Source organism: Solea senegalensis, unplaced genomic scaffold (assembly GCF_019176455.1).
Source record: "Solea senegalensis isolate Sse05_10M unplaced genomic scaffold, IFAPA_SoseM_1 scf7180000017085, whole genome shotgun sequence".
NCBI classification, from domain to species: domain Eukaryota; kingdom Metazoa; phylum Chordata; class Actinopteri; order Pleuronectiformes; family Soleidae; genus Solea; species Solea senegalensis.
This window is the reverse complement of record NW_025322230.1, coordinates 785-18019: the sequence shown is the minus strand read 5'-3', so window position 1 is coordinate 18019 and position 17235 is coordinate 785. Positions and strand designations below refer to the sequence as shown.

At 40.9% G+C, this 17235-nt stretch overlaps 1 protein-coding gene across 2 annotated transcripts; it reads left to right on the top strand.

Annotated features, from left to right (window-relative positions):
• The first annotated feature begins 1413 nt into the window (after positions 1 to 1413).
• Positions 1414 to 12068, top strand: LOC122763804 (four and a half LIM domains protein 1-like). Of its 2 annotated transcripts, none has more exons than XM_044018361.1 (5): positions 1414 to 1630; positions 10619 to 10798; positions 10898 to 11072; positions 11577 to 11746; positions 11832 to 12068. In XM_044018361.1, exons 2-5 carry the CDS (start codon positions 10643 to 10645, stop codon positions 12051 to 12053), a joined length of 723 nt encoding a protein of 240 aa, XP_043874296.1. In that variant the 5' UTR covers positions 1414 to 1630; positions 10619 to 10642; the 3' UTR covers positions 12054 to 12068. The 2 variants fall into 2 exon arrangements, with proteins under 2 accessions (XP_043874296.1, XP_043874297.1); XM_044018362.1 differs by lacking the exon at positions 1414 to 1630 and adding an exon at positions 9175 to 9588.
• The last annotated feature ends 5167 nt before the right edge of the window (positions 12069 to 17235 follow it).

Genomic DNA, 17235 nt, shown 5'->3' with positions numbered 1-17235 from the left:
CATAAAAAAGAATAAAAAATATAAAAATATTAATGAAAATAAAACTTATCCTGTGTTTGTACAAAGTCGATTGTAAATTCACCCGACTGGTTTTCTGACCTCGTTGACCTTATGTATCTAAAAGACAGTAAAGTGGGTGATGACGTGACTTCATCTTGCACTTCAATGAATTTCTCTCTTGCCCAAACCCAAGGAATAATAATTGTGTTACAGTGTTTGGTGAATCACCTTATGTTCTGACAGCAGATGTGCTCTGAATCACTCTGATGGCAGCTTCTCATGTTTGTATGAGCTGCATGATGAGGTGCATTTGAGCCGTGAACAGACGATACATGGTGACACACTAGTGGGGCCAGATGGGGGGGAAAGGAGTTGAAGTTGAAAAGAAATGCCTCCATAAAGCAGACTGGAGAACTCCACACACACACTTCGACTGACTCTACGAAACCAAAAGGTTTCACTCCACAGCACATGACGCTACTTTGACTTGATTTTTTGATTTGAGTAATCTGGAGGAAACGTGTTTCTATGTTTACATGAAACTGTGAAAATGAGCCTGACTTTACAGGATGAGCAGTTTCACAGATAATTGTGCTCCATGAAACATCCAGCTGATGTAAAAACAGCGAGATCCAACACAACATGATTGCAATAATGGTATTAAATTGACTATTGAATTGGCATAAAATAAAAAACTGGCAACACTTCCTTCAACCTGTGACTATGTGATTACAATATAATGTAATGTATATAAGTTTCTTTTGCTGAGGTAAATAATATGATATGAATAAATATATATACATAAATATATACATATATACTTTTTTGGTCAACTTTGTAGAAAATATGTGAACCTTTTCATTAAATGACTAATTCTATCCTTAAATTATGATTTTAATTCAGATATTTTGACCAAACTACCACTCATTAACACGGGCCTAATGAGGTACTATTGGATTCTTTTTTTATTTTCAATTAACAAAACTACGGAAAGTTATTGCATTCACCTAAAACAATTTTTTTTAAAAAACACCATGAAAAATCTACTAAAAACACCCCGAAAAAAATGTAATTAAAACGGACACAGAAAATAAATATTGTAATAACAGACCCGAAAAAGAAATCCCGAATCCCCGAAATCTAATGAATGCAATCTGCTTCTGTACAACACTGTTAAATCAGACAAATGCTTCCTTAGTGAAGGTTATAAATGCATAAATACTTACACACTGTATAGTAGTCCCAATAAAACATTTTTAATTCATTATTTATGAATTTATCATTTTGTTTTACATATTTCATAAAACTCCTTTCAGTCTCGAGGGCAAGTTTTCACTTAGACCCGCCCCTCTCTCCTCCCTGGCCACACCCTCTCCTCCAAATTCGGGCATTTCCGACTCCAAAAAATACCAACATGGCGCCGGACAAACGCAAAGTTGTTGGTGCTTCCAAAAGGAAGCCTCCACAGAGCAGCGGCTGACGTCACGGTGGGTGGGCTGTCTGTCGTCTGGGCCACTTGACGCTGCCGTATTTAAAACGTGTGAGGGTCTCAAGAGGAGCGGAGAACAGAGCCATTTGCCTCCGACCCAGAGAGCCTCTTCTCTCCGCTAACCACTGCACTCTGAAGCCGGTAAGGAAGATGACTGAAGGGCTGTGACTGCACACACACACACACACACACACACACCAACAAATCTGCTACCACTTAAAACCTGTTTATAGACCGAAAAACAAACAAAACAGAGCTGCTGCTGCTGCTGTTTGCAGTTAAGTAAAGCACTGAGTTATAGTTGATGACATCAAACTGAGGCTCTTTCATTGTAAAGTTGTAGCTGTGTGACGTTAGAGATCTCAGTGAAAAGACTCATTAACTATAGAATTATGGCAGTTTGTACAGCAGTGTATGGCTGTAGTCTCTCTCCCTCTCCCTCTCTCTCTGACACACACACACACACTCATCACATTACACACATCTCTTGGGAGTGTATACACTTGTTTAGCAAGGCATTTTTGATATCTGGAGAGGAAACAAACTTGAAAGTTGTCTGGGGCGTTGGCTGCGCGTGTGTGTTACATGCTGACTTGTGGAAGTCTAGTCTGCTCCTGAAATCTGTTTCCATTTAGGAATCCACTTTTTTTTTTCTTCCTCCCAATGATGGAACTGAACTGTCGAGGCAAAAGGAGAGAAAAAATATGCAGAGATCAATTAAAATTCCTGTTGCTGTACTTCAGTGTCCTGCATGTGTGTGTGTGTGTGTATCCACGCATGTAATGCAGATGTTTCCAGTGTCTGGCTCGTTCACCAACCATTCTGAAAGCAGCTGTAAGAGTGAATTCAACATCCACATGTGTGTGTGTGTGAAGTTTTAGTGATTCCACGTTGTGCAGCCTTCCAGAAAACTGTGATTATTTATCACAGACTGCTTAAGAAAATTCAAATTTACAAGACTAAAAAAAGGGTAAGCAGATATTTTCCACAGAGTGAGGACATTGTGAAATAGTGCTTGATATACAGTAAAATTGCTCTACTTTTAACCGTCATATGGAAGCAGTTTTAAGTTCCAACACACGTGTGCTTGACCTTTTCTTTTTTAGATTGTCTGCATGTTAAAGAAAATTGCCATGAGCTCATTCTCGTAAAATGGCTCATGAAAGTTTATACACGTTGTCTGACTTCACGTCACGCTGACTCCCGGTTGTGATTTTTTAAAAGGATGGATTGTAAATGGGACTGTGTTTTCTTTTCACTGATCCCCAGTGGTGAAATCATAGCTTTGGTTGTTCCAAGAGTTTTTAAATTGGAAATGTTAATGGACTCGTGCAGTAGAAGTAGATCAATGTGGGTTTTTTGTTTTGTTTTTTTGGTCAGTGTTTTTCCCACATCTCATATACTGTATCAGTCATGCATGACAAATGCACAAAATTGCATAACTTAAACACTTATGGTCTGTCTCGGGCTGTATTTTGTGTCTGCTCTGCAATTTTCAATCCTAATTATAATAATAATGTCTCCTTATTATAATTTAATATTTAGTTTATTGTAATAGTAATAATTAAGCAGCATTGTGCGGGCCCTCGCAGCTGCCATACTGACAGCAGGTGGCGCTATGCACGGGTCTCTTGTCTCACCTATGAAGTTTCGAGCAAATTGGTCAATGTACGGCGAAGTTACTTCATGTTTCGTGGCGATTGGTCGAAATTTGCCAAAAATCGCCAAAATTCTGATGGTTGACGGGGCCACACCCCTTTTGAATCTGTGAGACCTTTTTGATAACGTTTAATTTTTGATGTGTCACAAATTGACAATAAAGTTGCTCAGGCCAGTTTGTTTATTTACAAAACGTGTAGATCGCCAAGATGAACACCAAATTCAAAATGGCCGACTTCCTGTTGAGGCCATGGTCATAATGGACTTTTTCGTTCGTCTTGGGCTGTGACATGTTCCCACCAAGTTTCATGAAATTTGGTGCAACTTATGGCGTTTTTCCACGACATAGTACCGCCTCGCCTCGACATGGCTCGCCTCTACACGTTTTGGTTGGTTTTCCATTGCAATATAGCTCCTCCTCAACATGGGCGGAGTCATCACTGGCACGCCTGCATGAAACTGCCGTGACTTTGTTGTTCACACGACACAAACTAGTGACTAGTGACTTGTAAAGCAGTTGTTTGTGTGAACAAACTTTTTTCATTAACTGATTCTAATGATTCAGTTAATGAAAAAGGATTTTTAGGTAGTTTTAATTGATCTACAATTCGGCATTGTTCGGTTTGATTCTTGGGACAGACGTCACGCTCATGACTCTTCCTGTGATGACACTCTGACCAATCAGTAGCCGGCAGTCTGATAATGTCACGCATAGTATCGTCTCAGCTCACTTCATCTGTTTTCACCAACGTTCAGTGCCTCATAAATGCGATCCTTTCAGAAGAAGAAAAGTAAATAAATTCCATGAATTCCAATAGTTCCTCTCACTACTGTGTGTGTATGCTCTGGTCCTAATAATCACAAGATATAAAGTAAATTAAATACACGAAGCAGGTAATAAAAAACTTAGTGAGAAGAAAATTTGTCAATAATCGCCTGCTGCGGACGATAAAATACGACCTCAGATGTTCGGCTTGACAACATGAAGATGATTCACTGAGAAACCTGGCCCTGTTTTATCTCTGACCTGCAGCTATTAAAACATGCTGCAATGTGTTTTTCACTGCGCTGACATTCATCACTGGTTGTGAAATCAATAGTCATGGAAAGCTTTGTTTTATGGAAAATGGAGTGAGGCTGTTTTCCTGTTGCCTAACCATTTTTGGCTTTGAGAGAAACTTGTGACCTCTTTTTTTTTTTTTTTTGCTCCCTGGTTTAAATTTGCTCCAAAACAAATCTTAATATGGAGAAATCCTAATAAAGGTCTCAGATTTGTGGTGCAGTTTATATTACCCTCTGAAAAAGCCTTGCCCCTGATAATCAATCAGAATAGGCCAACGTCAACAATGGGAGCTCTTGGCTGTCAATCAGTGAGCGACAAGTGAGGGGGGAAAATATCGGAAAATCTGAATGGATAAGTACTTATTAAGAATGTTATGTTTTTCCTTTTACTTTGTTAAGGGCTAAGGGTTTGTTGTGGTCACATTTTCAGAGTAGGGAATCTGGAGGAATGGTTAGGAAATGATTCATGCAGAGGTTTCGTTGGTACATCGTTGAGGACTTAAACATCTCATAAGATGATTTAAAAGACAGGCGAGCAAACGTCATGGATATTCTTTGTCATACGCTGCTGCTGCTGCTGCTGCTGCTGCTGATGAACATTTGTTCTGTTAAACAGGACAAAAGTGTGTTGTTACTTTTGGTTGCAGCCTCTGGTAAAACCATCACATCTGTCCTCCTGTTGTTGTGGGACATGCAGGCTTTCTTCAAACTCACTCCACAGCACTCACGTCTCACGTCTCACGTCTCACGTCTCACGCACTGGCTTTTTTTTCGGTGTCTGGAATGTTGCTCGCCACATCCAAGTAAAACAGTGATCTTGATTTTTAGGCCCAAAGTGCAGTGAAAATGTTTAGCTGAACCTGCCGCTCCTTTTCAAATCATTGATTTGTGTTTATTTTTCACTTTAGCATGAGTACAAACAGTTGTGTGAATGCTCTCGCTGTGGCGATGTGACCTTTAACCCTTTAACACCTAACCCTCAAAATGTCTGTGTGGACTTTCTTATGCTTATTTTAACCATAAAAGGACCAGAAAATGTCCTGTGAGTAAGGGCTTTTGCCCATTTTTCCAGAATAACTTTCAATATCAATATCTATTAACCATGTACTGCATGTTAAAATAGTGTATTAACCATTAAACATTAAGGAAAAACCAAACGTTTTATTAAAAAACAACAAAAAAAACCCTGTACTTGTACATGAACACCAGAATTTGAACGGTATAACACATATTTAAAATCAAAAATGTTTAGTTTTTCTCTCAATGTCCAAAATAGAGCTGCAACTAACGATTATTCTCATAATCAATTCATCTGTGGATTATTTTCACAATTAATCGAGTCATCGTTTGGTCCGTAAAATGTCAGACAAGGTTAAAAAGTAAATTGCTAATACGTGCTTTTCCTTTAAATGATTTAAGAGTGACGTCATGTTGCCATGACAATAAAACAACGAGGGACATGAGTTCATTCTAAACCACACGGGGTAATTAATCAGTCATTTACAACCTCAGCATCAAGATGAATGTACAATCTATATTTTTTGTGCAGTCACTGTTTGTCAACCCCAAACCTGTTTTCAAACCACTGAGAACAGGAAGTCCCATTATGAGTTGTTTTCTGCTGCTGCCATACACACGCACACACGCATGCACGCACACACACACACACAAACACACAAGTCCTTGAAGAGTCAAATGTGACAAGTTAAAGTCTGCACGGTAACACCTGCAGCACACAGTGAGCGACGCAGAAGTCCAGATATGCTGATGTGGAATCTGTGTGAATATGTGTGTGTGCGTGTGCGTGTCTGTGTGCATGTGCACGGTGCCAACCTCACTGTTCTGATGGAGAGACTTCCTGTTTCTCAGTTTTCCGCTACATTCTTCAGCAATAAGCTCATGCCAACACACACACACACACACAGACATGCAGAGATGGTTGGTACTCGCACACACAGACAAAATAATACAAACACACATTTTTAGTTTGTCGGATCTTGTTTGCCCCGGTTGAGTACGTCCCGCCTCTCTTTCTTTCTGTCTTCATCTGTACTCTCCGTCTCTTTCTCGTCCTCCCGCATGTGTTTAAAATACATGTTCACAGGACATGAGGTCACCTCATCTGTGCTTTTGTTACTACACCACAAATGTCCAGGAGCTTCTCTCCGTGAGTTTGTAATTGTTACAGTCGGGCGGCAGAAACACTACCAGGTGGAAAAGGAGGAACAAATAAATTCACATAATATACAAAGGACGAGAAAGAAATATAAAGTAGTTTTGGAATTTAAATTGCAAGGGCAGCAAGATAGAAGATAAGATGGGTGATATTCTGCAGGATAGACTAAACACATTTGTATTTGATTTCCAGCTCAGCTCCTGCAGTTAAAGCTAAAATACACTGGGTACAAAAAGTGTTACACTCATGGCATTAAGTGCCAAAAATGTCCCATTGAAACCCATTGAAAATGTAATGTGTTTTTATCTCACTTCAATTAAAGCGTAATACATACATTTGATTTTCCCTCGGAATTGATATTTTTTACAGCTCCCCACAAGATGGCGTTGTTTTTGCCTACATTCAGCATATGGAGAGAAAAACATGCTATTACCACTAGATTCCCCCTCTCCCTCTCATTGACATATCCCAGGCTGTAACAGTTTTTATTTGTGCATTGAAAATAATTCATATTTTCTTTTGTTTCTATCTAAAAACATGGTGGCATCATGACAAACACCTGACATTTAAAGGGTTAAAATGTATTTATTAGTATTTGATGTCAGATGTAAGTAAAAACGGCTCAATGAAAGTAGAATATAATAATGTATAATGCTTTTTATAGCTTGCTTTTGAAAGGCACATTTTTGTGCTTAGCGGTACGAGTGTAACAATATTTGACCCGGCCTGAATATTATGGTGTATCCAGCCCCTTTTTTTTTAACTTCCACAACCGTCAAAAACACGTCACTGCGCCACACTGTTGTGTCGGATGATGACACTGAAAATAGTCCTCTACAAATGTACAATTCACATCTGTTTGACCTCATCTCAGGACAGAGACAGACAAACAGGTTTGAATGACATCAAACTTCTTAACAGAGTGAACGTTACAATTTATGGTTAAAGCACAACCTCAACTTGTAATGTTTTCCTTTTTAAATGTGAGGCGAGTCCTCAAAATGTGACTTTATGAACAGATTTATGTCTCGACACAGTGATAAACAGTGAGTTTTCCTTGGCGGAAGCGCTGTCTCCCCCTTGTCATTTCACTCCGAGACTTCTTGTATTGGCAGCGTGGAGGGAAGAAAGTGATGTATAATGTGCTGTTGTGCAACGATGAGCTATTAACTGCAGAGAAACAAAGTAACGACATGCAGCAACATTCTCCTCACTTGACGTCAGCGAAAACCTGATTTATTTTCTTCTCCCCAACCTGTGTAGACACCAAAGCTTCCTGTCAGCCGTTGTTTTGCTGCTCCCATCAGATAACATTTGCACGGCGCTGTCGGTAAAATCACTAACTAAAAACTAAGCAAAGGGCTAAAAAAATATATACATTGACTCCTATTAGTGTAGTGAGAGGCAGGAAATGCAGTGTTGTCTTTGGCTGACTGCTGTCATCCAATAGAGATGGATGAGTAAACTCACCCCGTGAGCAAATAACCTGCTAAAGCTTTTTCATTAATAAGTGACACATTCTCAGGTGATGTATGTGTCCACTCCACATGACATCAGCCCTGAGTTTACTCTGTTATTGTCTGCAGGAGAGACAAGACAAACAAAAGAAGGTGATTTAACCAACTTTATTAACAGTAGCGCCTTCGCAGATCAAACAGCAGCGTGTAGCAACGTGAACAACGAGCAAAAATGTGTTTGACCTTCTGTGAACTTGTGGAGATTTGTTACTGGTATGAATTGCTTTCATCCTCCACTTAAAAAATGTAACTAACTTTAGTAAATTGACTTGTTTTGTCATAGTTTTATTAATTTAGACTTGAAAATAATCAAATTGAAAGACCCTTATGCAGAGGTGGAAAGTAATGAATTAAATGTTTTTCAAAAATGTAGTTTTTTTTCAAAGTACCTGTACTGCTACGTTTAAAATCACGTCCTTTACTGAGTTTAACAAAAATCAACTCACTGTGAATTGGCATTAATTAAGGTCCCTGAGTATGTGAGTGAGTGAGGACAGACAAGTGAATGAGTAGGACAGGCGAAAGATGAGGTGGATTGGCGTTAATTAAGTCCCTGAGTAAATGAGAAAGTTAAAGCATTTGTGACCTTTGACCCATGTTGACAGATACATTATGTGTTTACATATTTTATTTTGTCAGCACTTTAATTTGTTCAGGTTTTGCCTTTAATTGAAAAAACAATTAGCGTGAGATTTGTGTTCCCTTGTCGCTTTTGCATGACACAAGAAAGGACCTACACTTCATAAGAGGTTGGGTATAAACAGCCTTGAAATGTCAATAGTTTTCTTTTTGTAGTTCTTAAATATCATAAATGAGACAAACTGTAACTCTTTAAATGTAGTATATTATAGTATTATCTTCATTTTAAAAGGTCAAATCATTTATTTTTGCACCTCCAGGTTCATTTTAATTGGACAAAAATGGCTCTTTTCAATCGAGAGGTTGCAGACTTCTGAATTCGAGCAAAAAAACACATTTATTCCCCTGTGAAAACACTTTTAAACAACTTTTTCCTGCCGAGTGCTAAAGGGAAATCAGAAGGAAAGGGCAGCACAAACTGGTGGTACAAAAGCAGAACGTCCTTGTGAATCTGCGCAGACTTGCTGCTCCAACCAGGAGGCCAACGCTATAGTTTGTGGTGTTTGTGGTTTCCTGGGGAGTGGTGCATGTATGAGGTCATGTGTGTGCGTCTGTGTACGTTTGTGTGTTTGTGTGTGTGTGCTTTTATTTGTGAGGATCGTTCCTGACATAAACAACACCATTAAAGTACTCATGGAGAACAAAGTTATTGGTCCCATTAACCTCGTTTTCCGAGGAACTGGTTGAGTTTACGGCTTAGATTTGAATTGCGGTTATGGTTAAGGTTAGGGACTGACTTGGTATGGTTACGGTTATGGATGAACTAATTTAAATATCTAACTTTGTTTAAACTGTCCAAATAAATGGTAGTCAATGCGAGTTCTTAAAAGGATAGCTGCACAAACCTGTGTGTGTGTGTGTGTCCGAGCAATGTGGTGAATACATGGAGGAATGCCTGGTATGACTAATGTGGTGAGATCTGGAACGCTGACAGAACCTTCTCACACACACAGAATTCCTCATGGTCAGCCAGCATGAACTTCATGTGGGAAATAACTGAGCGAACGCACTTCATTCCATCTCTTCCTTGACATTTCCGTGTGCTGGTGAGGACCTGATTTTGACTTTTTGTTGGTGTGTTGTTCAGCAGCTGAAGTTCCTGACCCTGTAATCACAGCTCCACGACCAACATTACCGAGACCAACGTGGTAATTTCGGGTCTATGTTTAGGAAGTTTATATGTTGTGCATTTCACGAGAGAGAGAGTTTTGGACTGTGGTGTAAGAAATTAGTTAAATAAGGAAGTATTTAACAGTTTACATACAGTTTTCTGTATGTAAACTGAACGATCAGCTGGACATTTGTGTAAAATGTACTTAACCCATAATGTCAGGGTTTTCTGCATGGCATAATTGATACATATGGGTAACATTTTACTGTAAAACAATAACAGGGAAGTTAATATTATCTTATTTCTACAGTAATGACCAAGTAATATCTTGATAATAATGCATTGGACATGGGGAGGACATGTTGCATCTTTACAATATATGGTAATTTTATAGTCATGTTTGTTATGGTTTCATATTATTATGGTTTTATACTGATGGTATTCTGTAGTATTCTCAATAACAAACTCACGGGATGTAACTTTGGAAATAACATGGTATCACTGAAATATAATCTACTTATTACCACACACTATTGCTATTGTTATTACCAAGAGTTCAAGTTATAATGAGTTATTTCTGTATGGGGGCTTTTTATTAATCAACATAAATACATTTATATTTTGAAAAAACACTTTTTATTTAGAAACAATGTGAAATAACATCATACATATTATTATTTCGACTGTTTTTTTCTTTTTCTCAAAAGGTTGGACTTGGACCGGCCCCCTATTGACCAAACATTGTCATTTCAGGTTGAGAGCCCTGCTCTTCAGTCCTATTAAGTGAACCAACAGCACCCCCGTGTGGTGGCGTCACAACACGTCATAACAACGTTGTTGTAAATAAATATTATGACGCTCACTGAGGTCACATTTTTTTGACATTTTGAGGAATTATGAAGTCATTATTTTTGCCTGCAGTCATTAAATCAACATTTGTTTCTCCTTCTTTCTTTTTGCCGTAGGTGTGAATCTCCTTCGGTGTGGCGATGGCCGACAGCTCGCAGTGTTTCTACTGTCGGGAGGACCTCGGCGGTAAGCGCTATGTCCGCAGTGAGGGCAGAACCGTGTGTGTCCGCTGCCACACCAAGTTCTGTGCACACTCCTGCGCCGAGTGCCATCGACCCATCTCCGTGGAAACCAAGGTGAGATGGCTGGCTCTGGTTGTGCAGACATAATTTAATTTCTTTTTATTTCCATGCACGTGCTGAATAATCCAACCCCCCACCCCTTCCTTCCACCAGGAGCTCAGCCACAAGGGCCGCTACTGGCATGAGGAGTGTTTCCGTTGTGCCAAGTGTTACAAACCTCTGGCCAAGGAGCCGTTCAGCACCAAGGACGACCGCATCATGTGTGGAAAGTGCTGCTCCAGAGAAGACGCTCCGCGCTGCCACTGCTGCTACAAACCCATACTGGCAGGTGAGACCGTGTGCCAAGGAGAGAGCCGAAGCTCAAAGTTGGGAGTTTCTGGAGTCAGTGATGAGTTAAGTTGAAAAGCTTTATTGAAGACAGTTCAGATCTGAGGAGAACGAGATGTTAACAGTCGGGCATCGTGTACCATAACCATCGAGTTATGGTATACTGAGGAGAGGAGGGAGAGCGGCGTCAGGTCAAGATGTCTGGCGCCTTCCTGGTGATACCTAGAGTTTTGAAATAAAGTAAGAGAGGCGAGGTTGAGATGGTGCCAGGCAGGAGGAGACCACAGAGGTGCTGTGAAGGAGGACATGAGGACAGTTGGTGTAACAGAAGAGGATTAGGGCAAGATGGAGGCAGGCGATCTGCTCTTGTGACCCCTAAAGAAGTAGAAGGATCAGGTACTACAGACTAAAAAACAAAAATAAAAGCAGGTTCTGTGATTTCAGCTACTTGAGTTGCTGTGGGATTTTGAAGCACGATCCTCTCTTTGTTTTCCATCTCCTGCAGGAACAGAGAGTGTGGAGTACAAAGGCAACTCCTGGCACGACGAATGTTTCACCTGTTTCAACTGTAAACGGCCAATCGGCTCGCAGAGTTTCCTCTCCAAAGGAAGTGACCTTTACTGCAGCCCCTGCTATGACAAGAAGTTTGCTAAACACTGTGTTGGCTGCAAAAAGGTAGTGACCTTTTTTTTTTTTATTTCTGGCACAGAGCATAACAACCAGATCCATTTACACTCCCCTGTCTTCTGTCTGTGTGCAGACTATCACCTCTGGAGGAGTGAACTACCAGGACCAGCCGTGGCACAGCCACTGTTTTGTGTGCAGCGCCTGCTCAAAGTCTCTGGCAGGGTTGAGTTTCACCAACCACCAGGACCAGGTCTTCTGTGTCGACTGTTACAAGAGCTCTGTGGCGAAGAAGTGCACCGGCTGCCATAACCCCATCACTGGTAATGAACAAACATCATCTTACTCCAAGGAGTGAATGAATGAATGAATGAAGGCTGAGGCATTTTACAGCTCATATAATAAAAATAATGCCACACTGCCACGCACAAAGAACGATGCCTTTAATATTTATTCTTGTAAAATTACGACTTTATTCGACTTTATTCACATAAAATGACATCATTATTCTCGGAAAAGTACGACTTTATTCCCGTAAAATTATGACTTTATTCAAAAAAAAGTTGCGATTTTATTCTCATAATATTGCGACTTTATTTCTCATTTATTTTCAAAATATTCTGACTTTATTCTCCTAAAATTATAATGTTATTCTTGCAAAATTACACATTTATTCTCATATTCCGACTTTTTTAATATTACGACTTTATCCTTGTAAAATTCCGACTTTATTAGGGTTCGAGCAACAAGGTTGCAAGAACCCTCTTGAAACTGGAAGGATTATTAGGGTTCGAGCAACAAGGTTGCAAGAACCCTATTGAAACTGGAAGGATTATTAGGGTTCGAGCAACAAGGTTGCAAGAACCCTATTGAAACTGGAAGGATTATTATTATTAGGGTTCGAGCAACAAGGTTGCAAGAACCCTATTGAAACTGGAAGGATTATTATTATTATTATTCTTATTATTCCCCCAAATGAATCGCCTTTTTGAGGCCTTTCCCATACCCCAAAACTCACCAATTTTTGTGACCGCATCAATCCTGGTGTAAATTTACGTCTGAAAAAGGTTCGGGGAATGTGCGTCGAAAATTGAATGTGGGAGGGGCCAATAAGTGCGGCGCCACCTGTCCAAATTCACCATGACCAACACAAATATCGCACATGCACGAAATTCGGTACACATGTGTAGTGGGTCAGGATGAAGAAAAAATTACATTATGACCATGATCCAAACCCAACAGGAATTCCGCCATCTTGGGTTGATTGGCGATTTTTTGGCGATTTTGGCGAATTCGCAGCAATGGTATTTGAACTAACTCCTCCTAGAGTTTTCGTGCGATCACCTTCAAACTTGGTGAGGTCCCTGTGGACCAGTTGAGGAGCTCACGGTATCAAAAGTTTTTCAAATGTCACATGGCGCGCGAGATAGGGGGCGGCAAAGTTCGTGATGATTCTGATGTTTCGCATCAGAAAAACAAAACTCTTATAACTTTGCGATGGAAGGTCCGATCCAAACCAAACTTGCTATGATTGATGATGGGCCATGGCTGAAGACGTCTATGAAAAAACGGTGAAGTTTGAAAACAGCGCCTCCTTGTGGTGAAAGAAAATACACCAAAAAAAAGTTTTTTTACGATTTCGGGAATAACTTTTACACAGATAATCGTACCGCACTCAAAATTGGTGACAACAGTCAAAACACATGGTAGATGATGTGTGATCAATATGACGACGAATCGTTTAACGGTGTTGCCATGGCAACGACGCAAAGTCGGATTTTTGGGACAAAAACTCAAACTGCTACAATTTCGCGAATCCTGGTCCGATCTGAACCAAACTTGCTAGGATTGATGACAGTCCGGCCCTAAAGACGTCTATATGAAAATATTCAATTTCGAAAACAGCGCCCCCTGGTGACAGCAGACAGTATGACAGCTTGTATTTCAATTATCTCCTCCTAGAGCTTTTGTGCGATCACCTTCAAACTTGGTGAGATCAATGTGGACGAGTTGAGCATCAAAAGTTATCAAAAGCTTTTTAAAATATTGTATGGCGTACGAGATAGGGGGCGCCAAATTGGAGATAATAATAATTTTTCACAACAGACAATGAAACTCTTATAACTTTGCGATGGAAGGTCTGATCCCAACCAAACTTGCTATAGTTGATGATGGTTAGTTCCTGAAGACGACTGTGTTGCTGAAACGGTACATTTTGAAAACAGCGCCTCCTGGTGGTGGTAGAAAATTCTAAAAAAACAAACTGTTACAACTTTGCCAATCCTGGTCCGATCTGAACCAAACTTGCAAGGATTGATGACAGTCCGGCCCTGAACACGTCTATATGAAAATATTAATTTTCAAATACAGCGCCCCCTGGTGACAGCAGACAGAATTACATTTATAGTTTTTGATGCTGCTCCAACAGGGATTGTTGTATCCACTTGAAACTTAGTATGTGGGACCCCAGACCCTTCCTCAACATGTCCGTAAAAGGTCACCTCCCTACAGGAAGTGGAACGCCCGAAACAGGAAGTAAAGTCTTACATTGTCCGATTGACACGAAACTAGATATGTGAGTTACGGGACCTTCCCTGAACATGTTTACGGAGACGCCGTTGACCGAACAGGAAGTCGGCCATTTTAAACAGGAAGTGCCCTCTAACTTTGCAGTACATTGTCCGATCTGCACAAAACCTTATATGTGACACCAGGGACCTGTCCTGAGCATGTCTGTAAAAGGTCACCTCCCTACAGGAAGTGGAACGCCCGAAACAGGAAGTAAAGTCTTACATTGTCCGATTGACACAAAACTAGATATGTGAGTTACGGGACCTTCCCTGAACATGTTTCCAGAGACGAACAGGAAGTTGGCCATTTTAAACAGGAAGTGCCCGCTAACTTTGCCGTACGTTGTCCAATTTGCACGAAACCTTATATGTCACACCAGGGACCTGTCCTGAGCATGTCTGCAAAAGATGACCTCCCAACAGGAAGTAAACTCTAAGATTGTCCGATCTGCACAAAACTTGATATGTAAGACAAGGGAACTTCCCTGAACACGTTTACGGACGCGCATTTGACCGAACAGGAAGTCGGCCATTTTAAACAGGAAGTGCCCTATAACTTTGCCATACGTTGCCGATCCCCCCCCGAAATTTGGATCGACATGTGCGGGGACGCCGCTGAAAATAACTAGTACTACTGAAAATAACTAGTACCGCGCGCGGTGAATGAACGGGTGAGAGCGCGAGGCGCGCGGGGAGCCGTGGCACACGGCGACTCGCGCGGGTCGGCTCGAACCCGTTCAGAACCGCGCGCGGTACTAGTTATTTTCATTATTATTATTATTCTTATTATTCCCCCAAATGAATCGCATTTTTGAGGCCTTTCCCATACCCCAAAACTTACAGATTTTTGTGACCGCATCAATCCTGGTGTAAATTTACGTCTGAAAAAGGTTCGGGGAATGTGCGTTGAAAATTGAATGTGGGAGGGGCCAATAAGTGCGGCGCCACCTGTCCAAATTCACCATGACCAATACAAATATCGCACATGCACGAAATTCGGTACACATGTGTAGTGGGTCAGGATGAAGAAAAAATTACATTATGACCATGATCCAAACCCAACAGGAAATCCGCCATCTTGGGTTGATTGGCCATTTTTTGGCGATTTTGGCGAATTCGCAGCAATGGTATTTGAACTAACTCCTCCTAGAGTTTTCGTGCGATCACCTTCAAACTTGGTGAGGTCCCTGTGGACCAGTTGAGGAGCTCACGGTATCAAAAGTTTTTTCAAATGTCACATGGCGCGCGAGATAGGGGGCGGCAAAGTTCGTGATGATTCTGATGTTTCGCATCAGAAAAACAAAACTCTTATAACTTTGCGATGGAAGGTCCGATCCAAACCAAACTTGCTATGATTGATGATGGGCCATGGCTGAAGACGTCTATGAAAAAACGGTGAAGTTTGAAAACAGCGCCTCCTTGTGGTGAAAGAAAATACACCAAAAAAAAGTTTTTTTACGATTTCGGGAATAACTTTTACACAGATAATCATACCGCACTCAAAATTGGTGGCAACAGTCGAAACACATGGTAGATAATGCGTGATCAATATGACGACAAATCGTTTAACGGTGTTGCCATGGCAATGACGCAAAGTCGGATTTTTGGGACAAAAATCAAACTGCTACAACTTCGCGAATCCTGGTCCGATCTGAACCAAACTTGCTAGGATTGATGACAGTCCGGCTAAAGACGGCTATATGAAAATATTCAATTTCGAAAACAGCGCCCCCTGGTGACAGCAGACAGTATGACAGCTTGTATTTCAATTATCTCCTCCTAGAGCTTTTGTGCGATCACCTTAAAACTTGGTGAGATCAATGTGGACGAGTTGAGCATCAAAAGTTATCAAAAGCTTTTTAAAATATTGTATGGCGTACGAGATAGGGGGCGCCAAAGTTGGAGATAATAATAATTTTTCACAACAGACAATGAAACTCTTATAACTTTGCGACGGAAGGTCTGATCCCAACCAAACTTGCTATAGTTGATGATTGTTAGTTGCTGAAGACGACTGTGTTGCTGAAACGGTACATTTTGAAAACAGCGCCTCCTGGTGGTGGTAGAAAATTCTAAAAAAACAAACTCTTACAACTTTGCCAATCCTGGTCCGATCTGAACCAAAGTTGCTGGGACTGATGATAGTCCGGCCCTGAACACGTCTATATGAAAATATTCAATTTCAAATACAGCGCCACCTAGTGACAGCAGACAGAATTACATTTATAGTTTTTGATGCTGCTCCAACAGGGATTGTTGTATCCACTTGAAACTTAGTATGTGGGACCCCAGACCCTTCCTCAACATGTCCGTAAAAGGTAACCTTCCTACAGGAAGTGGAACGCCCGAAACAGGAAGTAAAGTCTTACATTGTCCGATTGACACGAAACTAGATATGTGAGTTACGGGACCTTCCCTGAACATGTTTCCGGAGACGCCGTTGACCGAACAGGAAGTCGGCCATTTTAAACAGGAAGTGCCCTCTAACTTTGCAGTACATTGTCCGATCTGCACAAAACCTTATATGTGACACCAGCAACCTGTCCTGAGCATGTCTGTAAAGGTCACCTCCCTACAGGAAGTGGAACGCTCGAAACAGGAAGCAAAGTCTTGCATTGTCCGGATTGACACAATAAAAACTGATATGGAGTTAATGGACCTTCCCGAACATGTTTGCAGAGCATCTAACAGGAAGTTGGCCATTTTAAACAGGAAGTGCCTCTAACTTTGGCCGCATTTCGTCCAATTTGCATGAAACCTTATATGTCACACCAGGGACCTGTCCTGAGCATGTTTGCAAAAGATGACCTCCCAACAGGAAGTGGAATGCCCGAAACAGGAAGTAAACTCTAAGATTGTCCGATCTGCACAAAACTTGATATGTAAGACAAGGAAACTTCCCTGAACACGTTTACGGACGCGCATTTGACCGAACAGGAAGTCGGCCATTTTAAACAGGAAGTGCCCTAT

Excerpts from the sequence above, each read along its gene's own strand:
- LOC122763804 (XM_044018361.1), top strand. The coding sequence starts at position 10,643 with ATGGCCGACAGCTCGCAGTGTTTCTACTGTCGGGAGGACCTCGGCGGT. Across the intron at positions 11,073-11,576 it reads CTACAAACCCATACTGGCAG|GAACAGAGAGTGTGGAGTAC; the intron begins GTGAGACCGTGT and ends CATCTCCTGCAG. Across the intron at positions 11,747-11,831 it reads ACTGTGTTGGCTGCAAAAAG|ACTATCACCTCTGGAGGAGT; the intron begins GTAGTGACCTTT and ends GTCTGTGTGCAG.